The 27,323-nt window shown below is 51.6% G+C and overlaps 6 protein-coding genes across 6 annotated transcripts; 3 read left to right on the top strand and 3 right to left on the bottom strand.

Annotated features, from left to right (window-relative positions):
• Positions 1-7,083: 7,083 nt before the first annotated feature.
• On the top strand, positions 7,084-7,530 carry ColSpa_11866 (acyltransferase mlcH; the record flags this gene model as incomplete). The annotated part of the gene is made up of 2 exons (XM_049278078.1): positions 7,084-7,128; positions 7,186-7,530. The coding sequence occupies 2 exons, from the start codon at positions 7,084-7,086 to the stop codon at positions 7,528-7,530; spliced, it is 390 nt and encodes a 129-aa protein (XP_049134035.1).
• Positions 7,531-8,995: 1,465 nt separating this feature from the next.
• On the bottom strand, positions 8,996-9,501 carry ColSpa_11865 (uncharacterized protein; the record flags this gene model as incomplete). The annotated part of the gene is made up of 2 exons (XM_049278077.1): positions 8,996-9,349; positions 9,376-9,501. 2 exons carry the CDS (start codon positions 9,499-9,501, stop codon positions 8,996-8,998), a joined length of 480 nt encoding a protein of 159 aa, XP_049134034.1.
• An 8,105-nt stretch (positions 9,502-17,606) lies between these two features.
• Positions 17,607-19,076, top strand: ColSpa_11864 (beta-cyclopiazonate dehydrogenase; the record flags this gene model as incomplete). The annotated part of the gene is made up of 2 exons (XM_049278076.1): positions 17,607-17,801; positions 17,856-19,076. 2 exons carry the CDS (start codon positions 17,607-17,609, stop codon positions 19,074-19,076), a joined length of 1,416 nt encoding a protein of 471 aa, XP_049134033.1.
• Positions 19,077-19,505: 429 nt separating this feature from the next.
• On the bottom strand, positions 19,506-20,137 carry ColSpa_11863 (uncharacterized protein; the record flags this gene model as incomplete). Its single annotated transcript, XM_049278075.1, has 3 exons — positions 19,506-19,788; positions 19,844-19,939; positions 20,025-20,137. The coding sequence occupies 3 exons, from the start codon at positions 20,135-20,137 to the stop codon at positions 19,506-19,508; spliced, it is 492 nt and encodes a 163-aa protein (XP_049134032.1).
• Positions 20,138-20,359: 222 nt separating this feature from the next.
• Positions 20,360-20,888, bottom strand: ColSpa_11862 (uncharacterized protein; the record flags this gene model as incomplete). The annotated part of the gene is made up of 2 exons (XM_049278074.1): positions 20,360-20,629; positions 20,694-20,888. 2 exons carry the CDS (start codon positions 20,886-20,888, stop codon positions 20,360-20,362), a joined length of 465 nt encoding a protein of 154 aa, XP_049134031.1.
• Positions 20,889-25,545: 4,657 nt separating this feature from the next.
• Positions 25,546-25,978, top strand: ColSpa_11861 (uncharacterized protein; the record flags this gene model as incomplete). The annotated part of the gene is made up of 3 exons (XM_049278073.1): positions 25,546-25,561; positions 25,657-25,835; positions 25,874-25,978. 3 exons carry the CDS (start codon positions 25,546-25,548, stop codon positions 25,976-25,978), a joined length of 300 nt encoding a protein of 99 aa, XP_049134030.1.
• Between the last annotated feature and the right edge of the window lie 1,345 nt (positions 25,979-27,323).

Here is a 27,323-nt window from a genome sequence, read left to right as displayed (position 1 = left end):
GGTGTATGGGACTTCACCAATCTTTGTGTCCCGCGTCCCCCGCCACCGCCTGTCGCCTGTTCCGCTTCTTTCGGCGAGCCCGAGAATGCAAAATCCCGGCTTATTGCTGCTCTGATGCACAGCTTAGTCATTGTCAAGTGTCATCTGCCATTCGATCTGGATGGTGATTATAACTGTGATAAGACTGGTGTGGGGTTGGTCCTTGATGCGGAACATGGTTTTGTTATTACCTCACGGGACATTGTGCCCCATGGCTTGTGCGATGTGTCTGTTACTATTGCGGGCTCAATCACTGTCGAGGCCAAGTTGGTCTTGTTGCACCCACTGCACAACTACGCCATCGTGCAATACAACTCAGAAATGGTTAAAGCTCCCGTTCACAGCGCGAAATTGAGCACAGAAAACATCACTCAGGGAACTCCTACCACCTTCGTGGGATACACTAAGGAGGGAAAACCCGTAGAAGCTTCGAGAACAGTAACCGCAATCACTGCTTTGGAAATCCCAAAGATCTCATGGCGACCCTCATATCGTGCTACCAACGTCGATAATGTTGTGGTTGATCCCGTTTTCGGTCCATATCATAGATCAGGCGTTCTCACTGGAGACGATGGTACAGTTCAGGCCCTTTTTCTCTCTTATACCAACGCAAAGTTCCAACATTACCACCATGGTCTTTCAACCACAAATCTGCAGTATGTCGTTTCTCAGATGCGGCAGGGCAAGCTGCCGAAGTTACGAATGCTGCCCGTTGAGTTTGAACCGATCGATATGGCTCAGGCCAGAATTATGGGTGTATCCCAGGACTGGATCCACAAGGTCGAGGAAGCAAACAAGGCACAACGCCAGCTATTGAAGGTGAAAAAGCCAATGGCCGAGCATTCCATGCAAACCAGCTCTCTGGTAGAGGGCGACATCTTACTCACCCTGAACGCCAAGATCGTTACCAATTATTCCAACCTAGACATCATGTACGGCCATCAGGTTTTGAACGCCACTGTCGTTCGCGGATGCAAAGAAATGCCCATCGAAGCTCACACCATCGCCGCCGAAGACATTGAGACACACCGAGTTGTCTTCTTCTGCGGTGCAACCCTTCAGACACCTCACCAGGCCGTACGACAGCAGGTAAGTAAGTTGCACAGCTACGTGTATGTCTCAGCTCGCAAGTGTGGCTCGCCCGCGTCACAGTACGGGATGCAACGTGCTACTTTTATTACCCATGTCAACGACAAGCCTACTGCTGACTTGGATGTCTTTCTGGATGTGGTTCGAAAGATTCCACACGATACTTGTAAATTCCTCTGCATGTTTTGTCGAAGCATCGACTAATCATTCGCATAGATTTCCGTTTGAAATCTGTTGGAATGGATAACATTCCGACGATTATCACGATTAAAAAGGACGAAAATTGCTTCCCCACTGTGGAGTGGACTGAGGGCTCGGATGGCTGGACAAGAAAGGTGCACGAGGGCAGTGAGGTGCCTAATCTAGCCTCATAGTTATGGTTGGCTGACTGCAGACTGTCAATCATTGTCAGAGGCGCTGGCTCCGAGTGAAAAGGTCAACAATAGAGCCACTTAGCTGATAAGTAGTGGAACGGGGCAGGATGACCAGCACCGCATAAGGGAAGCTCTTTATTTATTTTCTCTAGGCATCTTAGCTAAGCAGGGTCTGATCATAGGTATAGATATCTCGACTGCCAGACTGATCAGACTCTCAACAACAACGAACTTTTTGCACACTCAAGAACTACCTGCAGAGCCTTTCCGATGATTTATAGCCTGAACGTGATAACACATGACGATTGGGGGCCCTTTGACTCACTTAGACTAGTGACAGTTGTTCTGACAAGGCTACTGCCCTGATCAGCTCAACTGCTGCTAGCGCTTGAGTGAGGAATCCTGTGTTGCTTTGGGGGTTGTGGTGTGAGTGTCAACCGCCGCACCGCACAGCCAGAGTCCTGATCACCCTGCACGTTTTCAGTAGGTATGGCGTTGTAACAGCATTTGATTCTGACCTGCCCATACGTGGCCGAAAGTGCCCTTAAATTTCCCATCTAGATGACTATTAGGGGCCCACTGGCGCATCGATCCGGCCACCTCCGGGCACCTGGCAATCATTGCCTCATGCACAATGTCACTCCAACATCGAATGGGCGTTTGATTGGATGGTTTCTTCACGGTTGTAGGACGCGTTGTTCCTGACCTTGTCTTGTGGGCATCCTCCACTCAACTCCCCTTTCAACAAGTAGACTGAGGAGCAATACCACTTGAACTTGAGTTCGTGTCACTGATCAACATTATCAAGGCTACTCGTGCTGAAGGAAGAGGAGGATGTCGCTGAGAACAGCAACGTCAGTGCAAGTCTGGCTCAGATGAGGAAGTCTGCGGCGTAGGAAAAAAAACTTTATCTGGCCCTAGCTACGGAGATATGCCATAAACAGTCACGTCTACCGCCTTATTTTCACCTGCTTCTGTTATCGAGTAACTTTCCTTCTACGTCTTGCTTTACGATAACAGCGCTCTGCACAGTCTTTGTTCATACATACCTTTCAATACATCGCCATCTGCCAACACCATCGCAGGCCCTCGCTCAGTTCACGAACTTTAACGGTTATTTGCCCTGATCAGACGCACACTGTCGGTCCTTAATTAGGGGATCATGTACTGCTTCGGTGGTTGTTGTGTTGGTACTTGTACGCACCGCACCGTACCACCAAAGTCCTGATCACCCCACACGCTTTCGATACCTCCCAACACGTGACTAACGCTTGGTCTCGTTAACAACTGGCTCGTTATTTTCGGCATGATTCGAGGGTATTCATAATTGGGAGTTTTTTTCAACAGACGGCTTGCCCGCCGTTTTCCAGTTGGCATGTCGTCGACTTACATGGTGGGGGGGAAGCAGCTGAGCCACACAGAGGGGTGGCACGGCTAAGCCACATAGAGGGGGTGGCGTCAATAGCTCACTAATCCACGTTGACCTCCGCACGTCAACTGTCAAGCTCAAGGTCTGGGACGGTGCAAGGCCATTGAAGGTCTTGATCCTACATCGTTATATTGTGTTACATGTACAGTACATACATAAAGATGTACATATAGTGCATAATACGCGTAGTGGTCCTGCGACTAGTGAACGGGCAGTAATGTCGGAAGTGGTGCTATGAGCCAAAAATGGCTTCACATTGGAGAGGCCATATTGAATTCGCAGCGTAATTAGGATCACTCCATCCACAGTGCAAGGACCGAATACAATGTACAGAGTAGTTAAAGACTCTCATCTGACTGTTTTTGACGGCTTATCTGAGAGGCAATCCAGCATAACCGACTTACGCGAGAAAAAGCTAGAAGCGTCTTTCCGCTGGTCTGGACACATATTGCACCATCGCAGACGCTTTTTGATTATATTCCAAGCATAACGACAGAAAAAGCTTGCCGATCTGATTCCAAGCTACGCTGCTTTGCGAATACATAAAAACTCACTACTAATTTGGCGGTGATTCCAGCTTAGCACTGGCTCACAAGCCGTTACGGTGTTACGGTCAGATATCCGACAGTGGTGTTTTCAGCTAACAGATAGCTGAGGTCGATACTCAATAACAGTAAGGTAAGTCTTGTTGGTAATCTTGCTGGTCTGTTGGCGTCTGGTGATCAGTCAGGCGTCTCTAGGCGGAGGTAGCTTATAGCTTCACAACAGAAGGATACTCTAAGAGTCACTTGTGGTAGAGTGTATCACGAAGTTGATTGCTGAAGAGCTATGGAGAGTTCTTGAGCCCCAGGCTCAAGTCCTGTCTATATACTGATTCTATCTGTTGTGGTGCTGGCGAAGGTAATCAACTAAAATGGGTCCGATGTGAGCTGCTCACTTGGTGATCACCTTACCTATCTCTTGATCACTTTCTTATCATCACGTGACTTGCCCATAGTTCTTCCGTTCCGACCCTTGTCCGTTAGCGCCGTGATCATGCATACATGAGCCTGATTATCCCCTGGTCCGCCTCCAGTGAGCACACTGGATGCTGCTTGAAAAAGCAGTAGGACGATGTGGCAGACCTTCTCGTGATGTCCGGTGTCAGTAGGGATGGTGGGAGTGGCGCGGTGTGTCGCGCGCGGTCGAAAAACCGCGGTTGGATGGTGCTGTGAAAATTTTCATCGGCACTCTCGAACCATAAACGGACTACGTGATCAACGACCACCGCACCACCCACGCCATTTCCGAAGCCAACATGTTACACGGGGGATACTGGCGTAAGAACACCATCCGACTTGACATTGGCCGACGTCGATGAAGAGACAGGACACCCTCCGGCCCATCCAGCTTTGGGCTCGGGAGGCGGACGAGTCGAGCATTGTGAGGCATCGCCGCGTCTCCCGACGAGGGCTCGGAACAAGCCTACGTGCTCTGGTCGAGCGTAATGGAAGTTGTTAAGACCGACGGGTTGGCATGATGTCAGCAGACTTGTTAAGCTTCGAGCACAGGAAAAGCGGCCGGACCGATCCCGAGGACACAGCGCACCGCGATCGAACACCATACGGCGGACATGGGTTGGGTTAGTGGACAGAGTGCGAGTAGTCGTGCCGGCGTGATGGCTGCTCTGCGCCTCTGATCTGCAAGACATGGTCGGCTGCGAGTCGGAGACGAGTCGCGGTAACGGGAAGCTGGACCTGGGGTTGCGCCCAGGGTTTCCGGTGGGCCGTAGCTCCGTGGTCGTGACCAGAAGGCAGCGGGGGAGCTGCGTTCCCAGTTCGTACCTGGGCCGTCGCTTGGACGCGGTATCGCCGGTACATTTGATGCACTCCCAGTTGGTACCTGGGGCGTCTAAGAAGACGTGGTATCGCCGGCGCAGTAGCCCCTGCACTTGAGACCTGCGGAAACGACACGGTGGCTCGAGAGGACGGAGGCGCATGTGGGTCGGCTTAGAGACGGGATTGCCGTTGCGGCCAGCTTAAGGTGCAAACTCGGACGACGCGACCGTATGGCCCGTAGCGGATACGGGGCGGCACCGTCTCGGCTTTGCCTGGGGCCGAGACACTCCTGTGGGAAGGTCTCCATGCGGAGCAGAAGGCTAACGGGGTCGTTAAGGCGTAGCCACGGCCGGCCGAGTGGCTTCCCGGAAGGAGTGGGTTGTTCGGGGTCTACACGGACGGGAGCGGTATCAACGGGCACATAGGAGCGGCAGCAACATGTCCCACCACACGCCAAACACGTAGCTCGTATATGGAAGACAACGCTACCTCGACAGTCTACGCAGGAGAGCTGCAAGGCATCATCCTTGCCCTCGAGATAGCCGAAGAAGATAAACAGAAAGGAAACAACAGAAGCAAACTCTTGATCTATACCGACAACCAAGCGGCCATCAGGTCGTCAACCAGGCCAAAGGGCAAGTCAGGCGCCTACCTGCTGAAGACAATCGCAGACAAGACATAGAAACTCCAAGAACAAGGACTAAAGACAGAGATCAGACGGGTGCCCTCCCACACGGGCATCCAGGGCAATGAGGACGCCAACACGGCTGCCAAAGAAGCCACGGGCTGGAGGAAGAACGGTACCATGGGCACCAAGGCAGACACGCCAGCAGCTCTATACGCACTCAGGTCAATGTTCAAAACGTGGACGCACACAGAAGCGAATAAGGCGTGGCAAGCCAGCTGGACAGCAGAAACTAGAGGCAGAACCTCCTACCGCTACACACCGAGACCAACCAAGAAGACGCTCCAACTCCACGAGGGACTGAACAAGCGACAAAGCTCAATTCTCGTGCAGATGCGCACGGAAAAGATTGGACTCAAGGACTTCCTCTCCAACCGAAGAGTGCCGGACGCCACGGACGCCGGCTGCCAATGTCGAGAGGGACGACAAACGGTATCGCACATCCTGCTGCGATGCCGACGGTTCCGACAACCCCGACGACAGGAACTCGGAGCCATTCCAGGACGACACAACCTGCGGGCCGTGTTGAACGAGCGCAAAGCAGCCGCGAAAGCTATCAGATTCATGGAAAAGACCGAGATCCTTGGGCAATTCAGGATCGAGTCACCGCCTAGACAAAGCTAAGCATTGATGGGAGGCTGTAGGTACACAGAACCGATATATGAGGTAGTAGGCCTCGACAGATCCTAGCAGAGATGTCACATTAGTAGAGAACTGCGATCAACATGAGGTGGGCGCCAAATGTAGATGAGGTTGAGGAATAAAGTGGGAATTTGGGGACAGCTGGTCAGTGTTTTGCATTGGCGAAGTAGGGCGTCTCGGGTTAACATTTGAGCGCGTCGGCTGTCTGCCAGGCCCCGCTAACCGGGCATGGCTGCGGAGGAAAATAGCGGCTACATCCGAGTAGAAATACAACTCAACTCAACTCAACTTATGCCCTGGTCCTCTCGTGGGCTCGTTCCAGGTGGTTATGTTAACCAACGCTTTCTGGGTCGTAACACACGGCTCCCTAGATGTAGAACATCTCAATATATCTATCTCTCCATGATCCCTTGAGCATGAAACAATGGACTTCCAATCTCTCCTCAAATGAAGCCCCTAAGCACTAGCCTCGTTTATCGCAACCATATCCAAGTCAATAACTACAACAAAATCCAGTAAAGAACGATCATCCGCCCATGTTCCTTCCACCGCAGGTCACACAGGATATCAAAAGCATCGTTGACAATGCCGTTGCCAATCCTAACCGCATCCCAGGGGCGACTGTGGTAGTCATCGACCGCAGCGGCACCGAAGTCGCATACTGTGCAGGGAAACAAGGGATCTCATCCAGTGAGCCAATGACCCTGGACACTGTCTACTGGATAGCGTCATGCACAAAGATGGCTGTAGGAGTTGCATGCATGCAGCTGGTAGATAGAGAGGAATGCTCAAGCTGGATGACTCTGGTCACCTAGAGAAGCTATGTCCGGAGCTAGCGGGCGTCAAGGTCCTGGGTTCAGGAGGGAAGCTTGAGGAGAAGAAACGAGAGATCACTCTCCATATATTGCTGACGCATATTTCCGGATTTGGTTATACCTTCTCCAACAACCGGCTGCGCGATTGGAGCCATCCTGCTGGGAAAGACGAGTTCTCGGGAAGCATCCAGGGATGCAGCCGCTGCTGTTCCAGCCAGGAGATTCATGGGAGTACGGTGTAAGTCTGAACTGAACTTTGGGGTCCCTGAATTCACAGGTATGCTGACTACTATAGATTGGCGTCGACTGGTCCGGCATTGCTCTGCAGCGAGTTTTGAAAACGCGTCTCAACGACTACATCCAGCAGAATATCTGTCAGCAGCTCGGCTTGTACAATGTCAACATGATACCGACTTCAGCCATGAAGAAACAATTGGCTTATATGCACTCCAGAAAGCCCGATAGCAAGCTCGTTGCTCATGACCACCCCCTACATCGTCCGCTGGTCGCTCAGTTGGACGAAGAGACTCATGCTTGCTTCAACAGCGGTGGCGCTGGAATCTTTGCAAGGCCTCAAGAGTATATCCGTGAGATGTTCTCCACGCCGACTAAAATAAGGTACATTGTCGACGCTCCATAGGTATACTGGCAGCTTTTCTCAACGACGGCACTTGTCCAGTAACAAAAGCTCGGATCTTGAAAAAAAGAAACAGTTGAAGAGATGTTCACCAACCAAATTCCCATTATTCCTGACTTTGCCAAGAGAGGGGCTCAAGATGCCAAACCAGAGTTGACCAACGCGCTTCCTGAGCTCTGTCCGGTTCCCGGAAACCCGCCCCAAGGATGGGGTTTGATGTTCATGATCTCAGGGGGCATCACTGGGCGATCCGGCAAAACTGCCTGGTGGGGGGATTACCGAACCTGTACTGGTGGTGTGACAGAGAGTGGTGTTGCTGGGATGGTTTGTTCTCAAATCTTGCCCTTCGGCGATAAAGCCGTGCTTGAGCTGTGGTATGAAGTAGAAGCTGCGGTTTACAGAGGATTTCATGCTATGAACAGAGAGGGGGTCTCGTATGACTCTGGACATTTTGCCGGTTGATGGCCGTATTGATGGCAGTCTTCTAAGTGCGACAGGCACTATTATTGAGAGGTTTGACGGCCTCATCGTGATTGTAGCCGATCAAGTCGCCATGCTTACCAGTATTTTCCTGTGGTAATCAGGACGATATTCAGCCATTACATAATCTCCTTTCACATCCACATGTGTAGTGAGCCCAGTCTGCCCTGGGGCTCTAACATACACACTAAAACAAAGAAAAGCCCGCCAATTTTCAGCCTCCCTCCTTGTTCTCATCCAAGAGCCCTAGCCAGTTTCGCTTGGTGTCCTTGCATCTGTAGATAGTTAGGCTACTTCATCATAGATATATGGTGCGCCTTACATCGGGTTATCGTGGTTTAGGACGTGGGGGCGGCTTTGGGACACCAGTCGTGTCGTAACCTCCTCTGCCGTGGGTTTGACCTGTTTTAGTGGGAATATTGATGAGAGGTTTCATGTTGAGGACGATGCTTGGAGAACCTATGAGTAGTTATGTAAAGCTATTCTCGAGCCCCAAGACCTCGACATTGAGCAGACTTATATAGAGTTCGGTTGTGATCTTGTCCATTCTTGAAGGATAAGGAAAGAGTATTACTCCCGAGTTCCGACTTCCAAAATAGGGGTAGGCAGTGGTCCTGTAGCACAAACGGCATGGTTCATGTTGCAGGCCCCCCCTCCTTGGTTTTGAACAGATTGTTGGTTTGGGCAAGAACCCCCATCATGGTAGCACAGCTGAACATCTCGGCAGGTTTATCTGTCGAAGAGTGGGGGAGGTGCAGAGGATGAAGGTCATCGCAGACTGCCGTACCCTAGCTTGCCTCCTACTAAGGTAAAGGGTCTGATGCGGGACTCTGTCTTCGGGGGTTCCGCTCAGGGTTATGGGTAGTACGGCCGAACACGCCAACAGGGTTACTTCTCGTAGGAGTGGAGGAGACGCAGAGGATAGGGGCCGTCCGCGGACTCTTTGCGGCTGAAATTGGCAGAGACGAGGGAACTCCACACATAATATTCAAATATCTCTTCTTCTTTCTCGATACCATCGCAGAAGAGCTTGTTGAAGAAGAGAATGACAACTCGTCGAAAAGAGGAACCGTTGAAGCTCTGTCGACTCGGAGTGTGGTTGTGAGTAGTATAGAATGAGGTGGAGGCGTTGGCCGGTGAAGGTCTCGATGCTTAAAGTTTTCTTCATGAGGCCGTCGGCCTGATATCTGAATTCCTCAGGCTCCCCGTTCTCCTGGTACTTGTTCCCGCCGCAACCAAGCTTGCCGACGCCTCGTCCACCGCCGCAAAAGCTGCTGCTGCGCTTACCTTCTATCTCGCGGTAAATCAGGAAGCTCTCCGATACTCTGTGGTTGCCCCATGACTATACGTCCGTCCACCTCCGCATACCTGCTTCGTTCTCGTCCCAAGCAAATTTCGAGCCTGAAAGGATACATGGGCGTTGCGTTTCTGGTAGTCTTTGCTAAATATGAGGCAGCTCGCCGAGTATGCAGGCCTCCATGAGCTTGAAGGCATCCAAGGACGTCTCCACACGCCCGTAGTGTGTTTCCGTCACTTTGAAGGAGTTGGAAGAAGCTGAGATGCTAGAGGCTGTAGGGTTCCCGAAACCTTCCTCAACGGAGAAGGGCTGAGGCAGGTGGCCGCGTGTGCAATACTCGGGAAAGCTGACGTCGTTCGCGGGAGATCAGTCAGATACGAGGCATAGATCCCTTTCTGTGGAGGAATGGAAAGATAAGCTATCAAATACTGAAGGATTCCTTAAAGTGGTGGCTCCTTTGGTCAACTTCCTGAGTTCGTCGGATTTTCCATCGCCGCAGAGGATGGTAAAGGAGGTGGATCGCGGAAGAAAAGAGTTGCCAGAAACCGTCTTCAAAGGAGGCGACTCTCCAACAGCTTCCTGCGGAAGGAACCTAGAGCTAATCCCTTCTTAGGGGATTGTTCCAGGATGCAGCTTTGTATGAGACGGATAAGTGTGTTGTTCTCCAGCAATGGTAGGCGATCTGTCGAAGTTATCTGGGTGTCGCTGTGGAAGCTCCCCTCCGAATCATTCAGCGGCCTGCAGATTACGAGTTTCACGAAGCTTCTATAACCTTACAAGAGGCTGGGTAGGAACGGGTTCTTACCTGAGACAGCGTTCAGGTAGTAGAAGACTAGAACCCTACAGAGCCTTGTGGTGTTCAATGGGGAGATGGGTGGCCTCCTTTAAGGAGATCTGGCAGTTCCAGTGGCTTAAATGACCACCGAATATCGTTCTGCACTGCTGGTAAACTTTTGGGGCGCTATGGTGGTACTGGTAAGATCCTTGAGCTTGATAGCTTCTTCATACTTCGATAGAAGACACTAACTCAACCACCCTGCTTCCCACGCAACCCCGCATACCACGCAGCCCAACAACGCGTCACCATAAAACCTACTCCTCTTTTCTAACTATCACAACATCTTCTATTCTACCCCAAACAACGCCATTTTTTGAGGATATCTTTTTTACTATAAGATGAAGCAGTATAGTGAACATGAGCTGCAGCGGGCACTTTGGGATATTGCTGACGGGCTTAGTATCCGCGGGGCAGGTCGCAAATGGGGCATCCCAGAGGCGACTGTACGACAACGTCTCCATGGTACCCAGTCTAGAAATACTGCCTTTGGTAGACTGCAGCGGTTATCTCAGAACCAGGAAGGTCTACTTGCTGAGTGGATATCTAAGCAGGCTGCCCTAGGCTCTGCGTTTTGCCATCAGCAAGTCAAAGGGCTGGCTGAGCGCATGCTGGGCGATGGGCAGCGACCACTTGGGAGGAAGTGGATGCAGCGATTTCTTCGCAGAAACCCATCTATCAGAACCCAGCGATGCAGGGCAATTGACGCTAGGCGAATTAATGGGGCAACTGCTGACATTATCCAGGAATGGTTTCATCGCCTTGATCTGCCAGCAATCCTGCCCATCAAGCCAGCTAATAGATGGAACATGGATGAGACTGGTATCCTCGAGGGCAAAGGAAGCAATGGGCTAGTACTAGGATCGTCAGAGACCAAGTATATCCAGAAAAAACAGCCTGGATCGCGGGCATGGGTATCTCTGATCGAGTGCGTCTCTGCCAGAGGACGCGCACTTCCGCCTCTTGTTATGTATAAGGGCAAGTCAGTCCAGCAACAGTGGTTTCCTCTAGATCTTCAACCCTATGCTAGCTGGAAATTCACAGCAACAGAGAACGGCTGGACAACTGATCAGAATGCCCTAGAATGGCTAGAAAAGGTCTTTATCCCTCAGACTGTCCCAGAGGACCCTTCAGATACTAGACTACTAGTTCTAGACGCCCATCATAGCCATACAACAACAGACTTTCTGTGGCGATGCTTCCGGAACCACATACACCTCCTGTTTCTGCCGCCGCACACATCACACGTCCTCCAGCCTCTAGATCAGTCAGTATTCCGACCTCTTAAGGCAGCCTATAGGAAGTATCTAGGGTACCTAGATATACAAAGCGATTCAACTGTAACAGGCAAGAGGAACTTTATAGACTGTTATAGAAGGGCACGTCTAGACGCCTTGACTATCCAGGTTATTAAAAGCGGCTGGAAACACACTGGGTTATGGCCAGTTGATGTAGCGCAACCTCTATCTAGCCCTTTCGTGTCTAAGGCATCAGCCAGCCAGCCAGCCAGACAGCTAGACGGCCAGACAGCTGGGCAGTCAGGAAGTCAGCAGTGGGATGGAGCTGTATCTATAGTCCCATGGTCAACCCCGCGTAAGTCTGCTGATCTTCAGCGTCAGCTGCACCTATTCAACCAGCTTACGCAAGATACCCGAGAAATCTACACCCAACGCCACCTATTTAGAAAGGTCCAAAAAGGCTGGGACCAACAGGCCTATAGACTGACAGTCCTAGAGCGTCAGGCCCAGGCATTCCAGGCCCAGACGGATAGTCAGCAACAAGGCAGGAGAAAAAGGGTCCAGACGGACCCTAACACGACGTTCGCTAATATCGAGGATATCCGACGGGCGCAAATTGCTGCTGGCGAAGCAGAGAGTAGCACAAGTGAATCCAGTGGATCTGAATTATCTAGTGAAGCAGAAAGTTGCATCTGGGTAGGTGGTAGGGATGAGGAATAATGGATGTTGTTGATGGGTATGGTGATATTGATGGGGGTTTGGGGCTGCGTGGTATGCGGGGTTGCGTGGGAAGCAGGGTGGTTGAGTTAGCTAAAGGATGTTTTGTGTATGGGCTATGGTGAGGAAGCCCAGCGCCGTGTTAGTTTGTGGATTTGGGCGGTCAAATATAGTAACCAATTCATCGCAGCAAAAAACACACCCGATTCTCTGAAGATCTGTGAGAGAATAATGCGATGCTGACCCGCTCTTTCGGTTGGAACTACCTTGTCAGCCCCTGCAGGATGGGCAGATTAATTTGTGCGCGTGGTAGTAACTGATAGAAAAGTACAAATACCAGCAAAACCCCCCAAGCCAGAACTCAGAACCTCTCGATTTTGTATCTCAACTCACGCAACCCTTACAAGCACGACTTCTTAATCACCATTAGTTTAAAGAAGCCGTTTATATCCCTTGTCGTCCGCTACAGGATCCAAATATTCTTAGAACTTTGCAGGCAATATTGCAGTTACTCGACGCAAACGCAAGACCCAATGATATAAAGCTCATGGGACTCGTCAAGAACAAGCCCACCGCTCGCCTCATTGTTTGTGGATGGCCTTCGTGCGAAAAGGTGAGTGTTGATAGGCCACTGAGCCACTCGATCCTTCACTGCTTCCGTCGTCTGCGCTGACCTCCATATCGGGTAGACCTTTAGATATAATTCAGGCTTGACAAGACACCGCCGTATCCACACCAAGGAACGTCCATTTCACTGCGAAACGCCTGGATGTGACAAAAAGTTTATCCAACGGGGTGCTCTCACTATACATATCCGAACCCATACGGGAGAGCGGCCTTACCATTGCCAACACATTGGTTGTGGGAAGCGATTCTCTGATGTATAACCCTTTCTCTTCCTCCGTTATACACTGGCACATATTACCTTGATCAGCCTTCTGGCTTGACCAAACATCGCCGTATCCACACCAAGGAACGTCCATTTCACTGCGAAACGCCTGGATGTGGCAAAAAGTTTATCCAACGGGGTGCTCTCACTATACATATCCGAACCCATACGGGAGAGCGGCCTTACCATTGCCAACACATTGGTTGTGGGAAGCGATTCTCTGATGTATAACCCTTTCTCTTCCTCCGTTATACACTAGCACATATTAACTTGATCAGCCTTCGTGTTTGGCCAGACATCGCCGCATTCACAATAGCAAACGCCCCTGCAAGTGCGTCCAAAACGGCAGCCTCAAGAGGTAGGATTTGAGCCTACCAACCTTTTCCCATCGCATGCGAGATTTTAACACTAATCAGACTGGACAGCTGTTGCCATAAGACCACCATAGTCAAGCGACAAAGACGGCCTCGCCAGCAAGTCATATACAACGGCGTCGACAACTTGGACGACTGCACCCTAGACTCTAACAGTGTGGATAAATCCTTAACTTTACCACATGATATCGTGCAACAGCCCCCACAACACCAGAGCAATCATGGCCTGATTCATCATAACACGGTTAATACTATGAGCTATGCTGCTCCCTCCTTTAATAACGGCAGACGGGCGAACGAAGCTTCAACACAACCACAGTATGGTATAACCACGCTCACCTTACACGGTGATGTTCAGGAGTTCTATAGTCACTCTGATGGGCACCACCAACCGGTTTTGGGGGATACGTACATGACTATTAACCCACACGTGTCCCGGTGGCAACACCATGAAGTCAATTTCCAAGGCTCTGCACCTGCTATGAGCCATCCCTTACAAAATAATGCGAGCAGCAACGCGGTAACATCAGAAAGGAGTCTATCTGCCCACGACGGCTTTACCATTCACCAAGCCCCGCAAGCAGGGAACTTTGCTCTAAATTGTGTTTCCTTCGATGCCGACGAACACTACCCGCACCAGCTACACATTCCTTCGTGGGACTCGGCACCGGGACTCCTATCGTGGCTATCTGCTGGAGAACAGGATACCTACTCGGCTCTGCTGAGTACTACAACTCTATGGCCTCTATATTCTGGTGCTTCTCCTGTAGGTTTCGAATGGAGCATGCACGGGGTGTTGGACGATGGCAACAAGCGTCATGTACAAGGCTTGCTTCGGTGATTGCTCCACCATCTCCTAGTTTCCTTCGGGAAAAGGCGGGGTCCTCAATGTCGCTTTCCACGAGGTTGCGAGTCTTTCGTGAACGGAGGGCCTTGCAAGAATTCCGTGTCGTTTCCAGGTCGTTTTCTGTCAGTTCTTGAACTGCAAGTTTCATTACCGCCAATCAGAATCGATTGAAAATATGCAGCCGTTGACCAGTCCCATGGCTTCACTAGCAAAGACTTGACAAGGATGCTTGGACTTTACACTTCATAGCTAAAGCAAAAAAACCGGCCATTTCACACAATACCTGACACGAGAATGGGAGCTTCCTCCAGTTTTTTAGATTGTCTCATACCGACGTGAGTGTGTGTCTGCAGGTTCCCTTCAGTTGTGGGGTGCGAGAGGAACCTACAGAGAATCTGTACAGGGGTCACAATAGCATTATCAGGGTCAAAGCATGCTTATCCGGATTTGGGTACACTTTTTTCAACAAGAAATAGGGGTAGACAGCGATCCTGTAGCACAAGCGCCATGGGTCACGTTGCAGGCCCTCCCCTCCTTGGTTGTGAAATGATTGCTGGTTGGGGCGAGAACCCCGGTCATGGTAGCATAGCTGAATACATCGACAGGGCATTCTGTTGGAGAGTGAAGGAGTTGCAAAGGGTAAAGGTTATGGCAGACAGACGTACCCTAGCTTGCCTCCTACTGAAGGTAAAGGGGTTCGGTGCGGGACTCTGTCTTCGGGATTTCCGCTCAAGGTTATGAGTAGTACGGCCGAACACGCCATCAGGGTTACTTCTCGCAAAATCGAAGGAGATGCAGAGGATAGGGGCCGTCCGAGAACTCTTGTGTTCTATTAGCCTGCTGTTGAAGTCAATCTTTTCGGCGCGGAACTCTCCTATCTTCGGGGCCTCCACTTCACGGCCCCTCACCAGACGGTAATTCAAAATGTGATTCACGAGAACCTTGACGGCGTATGTGGGCGATCGGTTGGATCCGAGGCATGAATTTCTTCCTGTGGAAGAATGGGAACATAAACCGCCAAATGAGGAAGGATTCCCTAAGAAGATGGCCCTCGCGGCCAACTTCATTAAGTGTAGTAGATGCGACGTATTTCGTATTGAATTTTTTGGATTTATTTCCAAAGGTACTTATGACAATACATGCGTTGGAACCACGGGACAACCTCTTTCCGAGTTGTCTGGTCTAACTCGTAGTTCGTATTTTTCAAAAATTTGATCGTGCAAGTAAGGAGCTGCAATGCTCTGTCAACTTCACCGACGGTGAAATCCATATCGATACAGTACCTGCAAAAAGAGAGGTGATCGATAAGGCTGCGCTGCGTCGGTACTCTCGCCAGGAACGGCGCGAGACTTTTGTCGTCACGTTCCAACACCTCTAACTCCCTGTAGACACTCCTCAGGTAGGTGATGTGTTGTAACTGAGAATCGGTGCTCGGTCGCTGAAGCTCTAGCGATCCCGATTGGTAGTAAGAGACGAGGCGGAGTTGCGGGCCGTGTATGGTACAGATGCTGAGGAGCTTCTTGATGAAACCATTTGCCTCACTCGTTTCCTCGAGGAGGCAAGTGAAGATTCCTGAATCTTCCAAATGGACCCATGATTTTCCGTCAGTCCATTCTTGGAATCCCGCTTCCTCCTTCATCCAAACAAAGACTGAGCCTGATCGAATAAGTCGCATCTCGTCCTGTTGTAGTTTGCGTCGAACGCGCGGGAGACGCCCCGCTAGACAGGCATCAAAGAGCTTGACAGCGTCTGCCAGCGTTTCCACAAAGCCGTAGTATGTTTCCATTGTCGTGGCGTAGAGTCAGAGGGCGAGAGTATGAAGGACTGACGAGGGTGTGTACTAAGGACCTTCCTCGCAGTAGGCGGCTCTTCAATATGTTTCCTGCGGGAGGAACCTACAGCGATTTTGTACAGAGGTCAGTAACCAGGAGGCGCTGCTCAGGGGGCTGTTCTTGACTTAAACGCCAGACCCCTTGGCTGCCTTGTTCTCTGGCAAAAGAGGGCATGGACGGCGATTTGTCAAGGTTGTCTGGGTGTCGTTGGCGGACGGAAATGTGATTGGCTGAAACTGAGGAGGCCTGGTGGTGTGTGATTGGTTCTCTGCCACGCGACGCGGCCCCTGTTGCGGCACGAAAGCAATCAATTTTGCGGTGCCGGGCAAGTGAACAAGCGATCCCGATGCCCCTGTCAGCAGACGGTGATGGGTGCGTCGCTACAACCGGGCTCAGTCTCTTGTACTCTGTACTTGGTCCTTGGGCCGTCGACGGTGCCCAGGGTCGTCCCCGCACAGGCCTTTATGGCGCGACTGGGCGCCATCCTCCAGCCCCTGCACAGCTAAAGCACCCTGTCCTCTGGATCAAGTGGAGGGCAGACAAGTTCTTTGAGAGGTCTGAATACGGCCACACCGTCCGAACATCATAGGTGGGGTCCCCAGTCCACGGAGAGGCACCCTGGTTGGACGCCCGTGGACCAACTCCAAGACAGAGCTCCCACCAGCTGTCGGGCAAGAAAATGGGAACAGCAGACCGAGCGGATCCAGACAAGGGAGACCCAGAAATTGTCCTCGGTGCCCACTATGCGTGTTGTTTCGCTGGAGCCCGGTCTAACACCATCACGATGCTGATTGCAATGCGCCCAGACAGGGAGCTGCTGCCATACCAACCGAACTGCACGAATGTCACAACAGCAAGATTGGCACACAGTCGGTGGGCAGATCGTACCCGCCAAGCCCTCGGACCCATTCGTCTTGGTGAACCGTTTAGCCAACGCAGACGCCATCTGCGACTGTCAGTTGAGCAGCGTCCTGAAAACCCACGCCTGCAGCCCATCTTGTCGACTGGCACCTTCCAAGGCCATCCAGTGGGGCGCATTCATTCTCGAGTCGCCGGCTATCCCGCGATTGGCCAGCACCAACAAGCGACAAGCTGGATACTCATCTGCAAGACGGTCAAGACGCAAGCTTCAGTGAGGGCTGCAGAGGGCGGCCCTGGCGTGTGCTTCTCGCGAGGGACAAGCCCATTCCCGGTCGACTGCTACAGCGAGAACTGTTTCTTCGGCGTCGATCAATCCGCGAACTTTGCAAGAACCGTCTGTCTTCCAGCTCCGGCCGCGCACACGAACACTCATGGGAATTCCTATGTCATGTGGCCAGAGGGGCCCAGCACAGCGCAACACTTGCGGGCTCCGTCACAACCCTGTTCGATGGTTCATGGATCTGCTAAGTCCTGATGGGGCTGTTCGGCCGCCCCATGCTGAGAACACGAGGGTTTTTGTATCCTGGAAATGAATCGGCGGTCTGTTGCCTTGAGGCTGGGTATTTATAAGAGCGACAGGGAGCTTGCAGCTCTGCAAAACCCCTTTCCTGGCATCGATCCTTTCTTCTCTTGCATCCCGACAATCACTATGTTTGCCTGTTTCATCGCTTTTTTCCATGTTTTGTCCCTTGGGGCGGCGACTGTTATCTCGCCCAGTCACGTCAAGACCGTCATCCAAAGGGATATCGTGATTCTTGGTGGCGGTGCTTCCGGTGCCCATGCCGCTGTTCTACTCCGCGATTCCGGGGAGGATATTGCCGTTGTTGAGGAACAGGACCGTCTTGTAGGTCCCTCAACAAACAAACTGGATGACAGGTAGAGAAGCTGACACGTCCAGGGTGGCCACGTAGCATCATACATCGATCCTATAACTCGCAAACTGTACGACTATGGCGTCAACTCGTACACTGACTCCGGCGAGGCCCTTAAGTTTTTTGCGCGCTTCAATATCACAGTCCAAAGTCCTGTTCGTCGACCCCTGGTGACCATAAACGCCGACTTCAACACAGGCCGCGTCACAAACTATTCGGCGCCGGCCTCGGCCGATACCACAATCGCTCTGGAGAAGTACCTCGCTATCTGCGAGATGTACAAATCCATGATCACTCCTTCTTACGCCAATTTCCCGAACACTACAGCTGGTATTCCGGAGGACTTGCTGCTCAAGTTCTCGGATTTTGTCGAGAAGTACAATCTCCGAGCTGCCGTCCCACGTATCTTCCAGGTCACTGGCCTTGGCATGGGCAACCTTGCCAACCAGACGACCTTGTACGTGATGCAAGCGTTCGACGCGGACCTGACCCGCTCCCTGCTGGGTAAGGTCTCCTCTTTCGTCCCTGTTTCCGGGCGGAAGCAAGACCTTTACGACGCTATCGCTAAGCTACTGGGCGACGACGTCTTCCTCTCGTCCATGGCTATTGAAACCCATCGAACGGATGAGGGCGTTGAAGTTCTGGTCCGCGGCGCCGACGGCCAGTTAACTCTCATCCGTGCGAAGAAGCTCCTCATTGCCTTCGAGCCCACCCTTGCCAATCTCGAAGGAATCGACATCGACGCGAAAGAGAAAGCGGTTTTTTCCAGATGGGAGTGGTCCCACGTGCACGTTGGTGTCGTCTCTCACCCTTCCCTTCGGAATGGCTCTTCTCTTGCCAATCAAGACCCCAGCAAGTGGCTCTCTCTCCCCGAGACCCCTTCTGTTGGCCGTTTCGACGATCTAGGCGATGGCTATTTTCGAGTGCTCGTTACCGGGCCCCCTGACTACAACTCCTGTAAGGCGAAGAGCCTAGTGAACAGATCCTTAGAGAAACTCGCCGACGCCGGCACGATCTCACGTCTCGACGCTGAGAGGATTGAGTACAAGGCCTGGTCCGACCACGGCCCCATGCACCTGCGCGTGTCTGCCTCTGATATCAGTGACGGCCACATAACGGACCAATACGGATTGCAAGGCCACCTGAGCACGTACTACACAGGCGCCGGTTACTGCGCACAATTTACAACTAGGCTGTGGGAGTACAACAGTCAATTTCTTGTCCCCATGTTACTAGCCGGCCTCTGAGCGGTGGCATCAATGATGGAAGCTAGCGACTGGGTATCAAATGCAGTGGTAACGCTACGTTCATGACGGACACACGTACTCGATACTGAATGCTCAAGTCTGCACTGATGTATTTCTGTTATAATTCAAGAGTGTTCCATCAAAACTGTTTACAAATCCCGTTCTGGCGATGCAGTGCTCAGCAATCCAAGCGCGATTAGAAGAGGCAAGCTCAGAAGGCGCCACCCCGGATCCAAACGCCATCTGACACTAGCCAGGCAATGAGAGATACCACAGTATGGGATAGTACTTCTTTTGAGCGACCCAACAGCCTGACATGCAATTTCGTGACACCGCCAACGGATAGTAGAGGTGAAGTACAGCTAGTTTGGTCGAATATGTAGACAGTGGTTTCAACCAGCTATCTACTTTATACATGGACCTGGATAACTACTGCCCCGGGAAAATCGAGCTCTCCGCTCTGTCTGCACCATCCATTTGCCCTTCCTGGCCCTTGATGGTCACCTCCGTAGTCTTGGTGATGCCATCTTGCAGAATAGACTTCTGGCTGGCACTGTCTCCGCCCACCCCGCAACCTGTTCTTCTCGGGTATGGCGCTTGGTCATGCAAAAGTATCGGTCTGTCATCACGAGAAGACAATCTGAGTATTTTCTTGACCAACGGCCTCAAGGCCGTCGCGCAAGCCGCGATGATGCCGAGCTGCAATTGCAAACTGGATGCATGAGCACGGGGTGATCGCGATATTCGAGGGCTTTCAGTCCACTCACAAACCCAAGACTTGTATGTTTTGGTTGAAGGTCTTGTCCTCATCCTTCTCTAACGCGAGCTGGTACTTCGATTTGACGATACCCATGACAACAGCACTGCGAAGGGTTCAGTCAAAACTCATGCCGCTTCTCGAGGACACAGACGCACACATAGCCTAAGCTCAAGATTCCAATAACGTACAACCGAGCCTTGCGCTCCATCCGGAGCTTCCAGACGACCAGAGTCGGCAGTGTGGCGAAGATGATATCGGTGCCGATATTAAAAGCTGATGACCCGTCAGCCAAGCGGCACATGGTACGTTACGTTTCCAGAGCTCCGACGCACCAGTGTTTACAATGCTGAGAAGGATGAAAACCTTGATGTCCATGCACGTAGGCGTTGGTTTGATGCTCTTATCCCAGTAGCCCGCCATAGGGCGGCACTTGAGGAAGAAAGGAAGCGTACCGCCGATGCAATAGAAGAAAGTTACACCTAGCTTCGTTAGCAGATTCATCTCCTTTTACAGCTGATATTTTTCAGTGCCCGGTCTCAACCCACGACATACCGATCATTATCCACAAAGCCCATCTGTACCATCTCTGCGCCATTTTCTCGCTGAGGCGCAGAAGGGTGAGAGCAATGGAAATCTTAAGCCACATGAAGGCCAATCCAGCAGAGATGATAGACTGCCAGAACCCAACTTTCTGGAACATCATGTAATCTTGATCGCTGATCGTCAGGTAATGCTTTCCTAGGCCGTAGTTTGCCTGGATGACGAAGATGACCCAACCTCCCAGAGCACAGAGCTATAACCAAGCGACCGTCAGTACGAAAGATGGCCGGAGAAGCTCGAGTATAAGGAGAACCTACACCGGAGAGAACTATCATAAGATCATCGAACCCAGGCGTTTTGACAGCCACAACTCTGGCATACACCCGTAGACCGATGCATAAAAGTGCCAGCACGTGAAAAATCGTAACAACGGCCATGATCCGTGCAGTGTTACTCTCCGCTGCCCACACGGGGTCAAACGGCTTAGCCGCCGGTCCGCTGGTGTCGTTCATTGCGGCTTGGATTTGGATAGTCAAAGTAGAAGGTGGCAGTAGATTCGAATATGGTAAAGCTTTGGTGAGTACAGCTCGAGAGAGACGTCTGTGAGTGAGTGTTGGGTCTAAACGGACACGAGGATCAGCATTTATATCAGTGCAGCGCCCCTGCTATCGCACAGGTTAGCATTTGTCCCCGGGTTCCGTCTGAGGACTACAAGAAATCTCCTAAGCGAAAGGTAAAAGCCATGAACGCACCGAACGACCGTGGCCCCTTGCCTTCGCGGTGCGGATGACACCTAGCGTACTCCGTTACTTAATCTGGTACCCGAGCCAGCGACCGAAGATGCAATCCTTGTGAGCTGGAGGGGACATGCATGACAAGTCTCCCGATGATGCTCTGGCCGGTTCTCACATACAAGCCTGTCCCATGTACATCCACCTCGTCAATATCGTGCGAGCCATATCAAACACACATGCTGGACCGGCCACTCTCCAGTCCGCGTAACAGCTACAGTACTCCGTCTCTTTCCGAAGTCGATGGAACAATCCAAGTGACTTTGCCTTCTGTAGGCATGCAGTTGGGCGACATCGTCGCGGCCACATCGTCTCGGTCTCATAACCAGGGTGGCCAGGATCCGTACATTATGAGACAGTCTACCGATGCTACTAGACTAATCCCAACGTTGATGACCTGCCACCAATCCGTCAACAATCACCGAATTGCACCGCCGGTCTCTCATTCTTTGCTGCCAGGGCTACAGAGACGGGTTGAGGGAACGCGGTCCTTTTTATCAGGCTTATCATGGATCTGCTCTCACACTCAGCAACAACGCCACACCAATCCTGTCTTCGAGAAGCAAGCTGATGTCGCTCAGATATCTTGCATAAATATAGCCGGCATCAATCTCAGTATGCGGGCCATGCCTTTGGCGGTGATCCACTAATGCTGCCTTTGTGGGTGTTGTCCATCCGCACAAGGGCATCACCTCGACATGTCCAGCGGACTCTCCTCGAGCTCGGAGCCCTGTCATGTTGCATAAAGTGTTCCCGGTTCCCCCACCCCCCTTCCTCCTCTTGGCGCATATTCGGTTGATGAGCTCTTGGCTGTCTCCTCGAAAGGCCTCGTTACCCTTGCTGGACTTGGGCACAAAGACTGTCCGCTTTTGCGTGGGGACCAGCTCGCCACTAGCTTCAGTTGAGGGTGTGCAAGAAGTATTGGATGGCTACCCCGATCCAGCAGGTAGGAGACAATGGGATAATACATCCCAGCCGAACGAACCGGGTCCACCGGTATCTCGCATGGATCAGTGAGGCATGTAGGACACAGAGACACAGGGGAAATAGTTACGACCTCGGTCGACGAAAAGCGGGCTGTTTATTTCGTACTTGCCTTTTGGTTGGTCAGAGTCCAGTCGCGGGCATTCGCCTTTGGCTGGCCAAACGCAGCCCTCAATTTATGGGTTATTGCTCCGTGCGCAGATCGCGTCAAGTCTTGAGAATCATCTGGTCTTGATAGCCATCTACGAGCTCCGATTAAGCTACTCTTGAAGAGCCATCGCCGCAGGCCTGTCGCCCACTTTATCCGACCGGCACCCTCAACGACTCTCACAGTGGAGCCTATCCATCTCCAAGGCACCGGCTGTCCCGCGATTGGTCAAGACCAACAAGGGAACACCTTGACACTCCATCACGAAATTATGAGGCTTCGGTTCTTACTTCGTCGTCTTTTCGCTCGGAGGTGGAGAGTTGCGCTTTCCTGGATGGAAACGCGCCCGTCCCTATGGACCATCACAGTAGAGAAATTATATGATTCTGTCCGCTTTGCTTTCATCCTGTCAACTTCAGTTCTTTCTCTTCTGTCAGAAGTTACTGTGGCGTACTTGGAACCCGAACTATAACCAGCACCTGACAATCACTAGCAGCATGGCTGGCATTACAAGAAATGGACAGGGCATCAATTGGCAGGAACGCCTTAAAGGTGAACATCTGCACACAGCACAGCCACTTGTTAGATGCTGACCGCTTGCAAAAGCTGCATGTCGTGAGGCGGACATTCCGCCCCCCGTTTTTGGGCTCGTCTCTGACCGGCGTGGTATGCTGTCTTTCGAGTTTCTTCAGAACTTCTCATACTGACTTTGCCCCATCAGGAAATCGCACAGCCTGGTCTAGCCATGTAACCGTTCGTGGCCACATTTACCAGGCTCGCTTCTGGTACAATGGAAATAATATGAATAATGCGAAAGAAGACGCCGCTGAGATGGCATTCAATGGCTTGACCGGCCAGAACGATGATTTGGGAACTAGAGGACATCATCGGTAAATCTTTGAACACAAAGTAAGAAAGCTGTCTCATGTTAAGGAAGTTTTGAGGTTCACTCGCATATGATTGCGTCTGTCCACCGTGGTCAATTATGACCTTATTCGTTCTCCTTGGTCAACAGAAGAGTTCGGCAAAAGCAATATCATCTACGTCTTGAAGAACGACAAGAATATCTTGAGCGACGCTTCCACGAGCCGCGCTTCATCAGAGAGCTTCACCAGCGATCTGACAACCATGAACCTTCCGCCTTCGTTGATCTCCTTACAGTACCCATCTACTGGAAGGTAGCACGATGAGAACAGTCACTATATAGCAACACCGCTTGAACGTGCGCTCAATCTTGGAGTATCTTCTGCTGGATGGAGACCACTCTACGAACTAATATCAGCGTGTCCTACTTCCTTGAACCAACATATTTGCTACAATTGCAATATCAACGAGGGCATTCACTTCTGTTAGCGTAATGAAAGCCAAAATGTTCTAGCTTTCTAGCCAACGTGCGTCTGATGTCGGGCGACAGGACCTGGATTGACATCTACACGCTACCAAACCCATTAGTTCCTACACCATCCATGCTGCAAAGTCGACTAAGACAGGCGTCAGACGATCCTATCAGCGACAGATACCAGGCTCAGGGATATTTTTGAGCGAATTCCTCCAAAGCGGCCTATCGTTTCTTCTTCGCCAACAGCGAGCCTTTGTCCGTCGACTCCTCCGAAGAGGTTTCCTTGTCCGCCGTTTCCCTCAACAGTGACGACGACGATCTCGGGTCAGGAAGGGTGGCGGAGACCTCAGGGCCTTGCAATCCTCTCAGTACAGGTGATGTTTAACATCACAGCACCTCATGCTTGGTGTCGCCGCGGAAGCTCACCTGCGAGTCACCCGGCAGCCTCCAGACTAGGAGTGACATGAGGCTTCTGTGACCTTAAGAGAGGCTGTGCAGGAGCAGTCTCTTATCTAAGGCAGCGTTCAGATGGTGGAATACTGCCACCCTACAGAATCTGCGGGTGTTCAATGGGGACACCGATGGCCCCTTGTCAGGAGGGCATGGTGACTTGAGTGGCCATCGAATATCGTGTTGCACTGCCGGTAGGCTTTTGGTGAGCTAAATCGGTACTGGAAATGCCCTTGAGCTTGACAGTTTCCTCACACTTCGACAAAAGACACGAGCTGAAGGATGTTCTGCGTTTGGGCTATGGCGACGAAGCCCAGAGCCATGTTACTTTGTGGCTTCCAGCGGCAAAGATAGTAACCAACTAAACGCAACAGACAAATACGACTCTCTGAAGACCTTTCAGAGGCCAATGATTGGTCTTCTTGAGATGCTACCCTGCTTTTTCGACTGAGACTACCTTGTTGCAGAAAACCACAGCATCCATCTATGTCAGCCCCTGCAGGGTATGATCAATTCCGAGCCTTGTCAGGCTGATCTCATTTAAAGTTGGTCAAGTCTGCAAAGACAACTACTGGTAGCATTGCTCCGTGCACGTGGCTTTGTGTTATAAAACAGTATAAATACCGGCAAGAGCCTCGAGTCATAGCTCAAAACCTCTCCATTCTACACCTCAAGTCACCCAGCTTCTGTAAACACGTTTTCTTTATCGCTGATCGTCTCAAGACAACCTTGCATATTCTCTTTCGCCCGCCACGGATAATTATTTGCGGGAAACATTGCAGTTTCGGCGCATACGCAAAACCCAAAGATATGGAGCTCGGGGAACTTGTCGAGAACGAACCTACCGCTCGCCCCTTCAAGTGCGACTGGCAGTCTTGCAACCAGGTGAGCTTACACAAGCCAAGGGGTCACTCGACCCTTCTCCGCTGCTGATGTCTGCGCGAATCTAACCTCCATATCTCGCAGCGATTCGAAAAGAATTCGGGCTTGGAGAGACACCGCTTCGTCCACACCACTAAGCGTCCCCACTCGTGCACGACGCCCGGCTGTGGCAAGAGCTTCAAGCAGCAGTCAAACTTAGAGAGACACAACCGCTTCGTCCACACCAACTATCGTCCTCACTCGTGCACGACGTCCGGCTGTGGCAAGAGCTTCAACAGGAGGTCGGACTTAAAGAGACACCACCGCATCCACACCAACGAGCGTCCTCACTCGTGCACGACACCCGGCTGTGGCAAGAGCTTCTACCAACGGAGTGCTCTCACTGTCCACATCCGCACCCACACGGGAGAGAAGCCTCATCAGTGCGAGCACATTGGCTGCGGGAAGCGATTCTCTCATGTATGGCCGCTCTCTCCCCCCGTTGTGCACTGGCACGTATTGACTTAAGCAGCCTTCGAGTTTGGCCAGACATCGCTACAGCCACACCGGCGAACGCCCTTACGAGTGCACCCTCGATGGCTACAAAAAGGGGTAAGTTTCGAGCCCATCGACCCTTTCCCATCCATTGCTTCTTGAGAGGTTGGCACTAACCATACTGAACAGCTTCTGCCGCAAGATCACCATAGTCAAACACCGAAGGCGGTCTCACCAGCGTGGCATGCACAACGGTGGCGACATCTTGGATGACTGCACCTCTGACTCTGACAGCGGCGAGTCCCCCTCGACCCCGAAGCATGCCAACATGCAACAACCCCCACAGCTTCAGAGCAATGATGCCCTGAACCATCCAAGTAACGACCCTGGTGTGAGTCGCTCCAAATTGAACGGCTGTACGGACCCCAGTCCGAAAGACAGCAGTACCTCGCTCGCCTCAACGAGAGGAACGACAGGAACTTCCAAAATAAGGCAGCCAAGCTGGAAGGAGCCCGCGCTTCTTCAGGCTGCTGACAATGGTACAAGGCAGCGTGTTCCGATAGCTTGCAGTAAGCAGTCAAGGACATCCCATTCCTCTTTGGGGACAAATGACTTCCGCGGGTATCAAACTGATCACTTTCCAGCAAACTGCCGTAAACGAAGGATTAAATGTGAACAAAATGGGGACAGTAGCTGCAGCTACTGCACTAGGCTTAGAAAAACATGCACTATCCAACGCGTCGACGGTGCGTTGGGACATCGAGCTCAACCCTCGGCTAAATCCAACGCCACCTCTGCTCCCGGAAACACCACCAGTATATCTCGTTGCCCAAAAGATGATTACATGGTAGGTACTTCAGGACAACACAGAGCATCTGATATGAGACAGCCAATCATCGGAGGACTTGGCCAAGAAGTTATCGGTAAGGCCCTCCACCCACCGAGATTCCCACATTACTTAAAGAGAATAACAGTAACTACGAGCCTTTCTGCCTTCCATCCATATAATGTTTTTAACATGAAGTCACCGGATGGAGATTCGGCCGTCAGCATAAGGACACCAGATCTGCCCGAGACATGGGCGTTTCATAACGAGTGGCATCCTGTTCCTGTCCCACTTCACACAGCGCCATCTTGTCTTGAGACGGGTTGGGACTGCTCCGGTACAAGCTTTTATAGCGACAATGAATGGTCACATGCTCCCTATGGAAACTCCACGACCTACCATTGGGGAGCACTGCAGCTACCCGAACCTACAGCTACGGCCTCGGGCTCTGGACTATGGCAAGAGCAGTGTGATCATAACGGGGAATTCGAGTATAACGGTTCCGGGATCGCGGAGAAACTGGAGGACCTTGAGGATTTCCAGATCCCCTGCTCAGTTTGGTAGACCCAATGTCTCTGAAGCTGGCGGGACTGCTGAACTAGTTTTTCGGTTCGCACGTAACACAACAGGAACTGGGAATTGTGCCACAACTCTATGGATTTTCATCGGTACACCCTGATTGTCTGAGATTCTTACCATTGCTAGAACCCACCGAATGAGTCATCCTTCGGGAGCATACTACGTTGGCTACTGTTGCGGCTAGGCATTCCCTCCACTCCGCCTAATGGATAGACCTCCGGCCCTTGTAATCCGTAATTCATACTCTCCTCTTCGCCTATCATAGTGTCTGGACGTCTCGAGGCTGTCGCTCTGCTTCTGCAACTGACTTTGTCTTTTATTTGTTTAGTGAACATTCGCATCGCCGGAAAGTTACCACAAATGATTGTGAGATTAACCTCAATGAACCTCGGGTGCGTTAGCCCAATCCATGCCCTCTACACCAATTCACTCACAGAAGGACGATCGCCATTGCAGCGCTCTTGGCGGGATCGG

This window comes from Colletotrichum spaethianum (genome assembly GCF_022836535.1).
Source record: "Colletotrichum spaethianum MAFF 239500 DNA, contig52, whole genome shotgun sequence".
In the NCBI taxonomy this organism is placed as follows: domain Eukaryota; kingdom Fungi; phylum Ascomycota; class Sordariomycetes; order Glomerellales; family Glomerellaceae; genus Colletotrichum; species Colletotrichum spaethianum.
The sequence above is the reverse complement of the archived record's forward strand: the minus strand, read 5'-3'. Positions and strand labels throughout refer to the sequence as shown.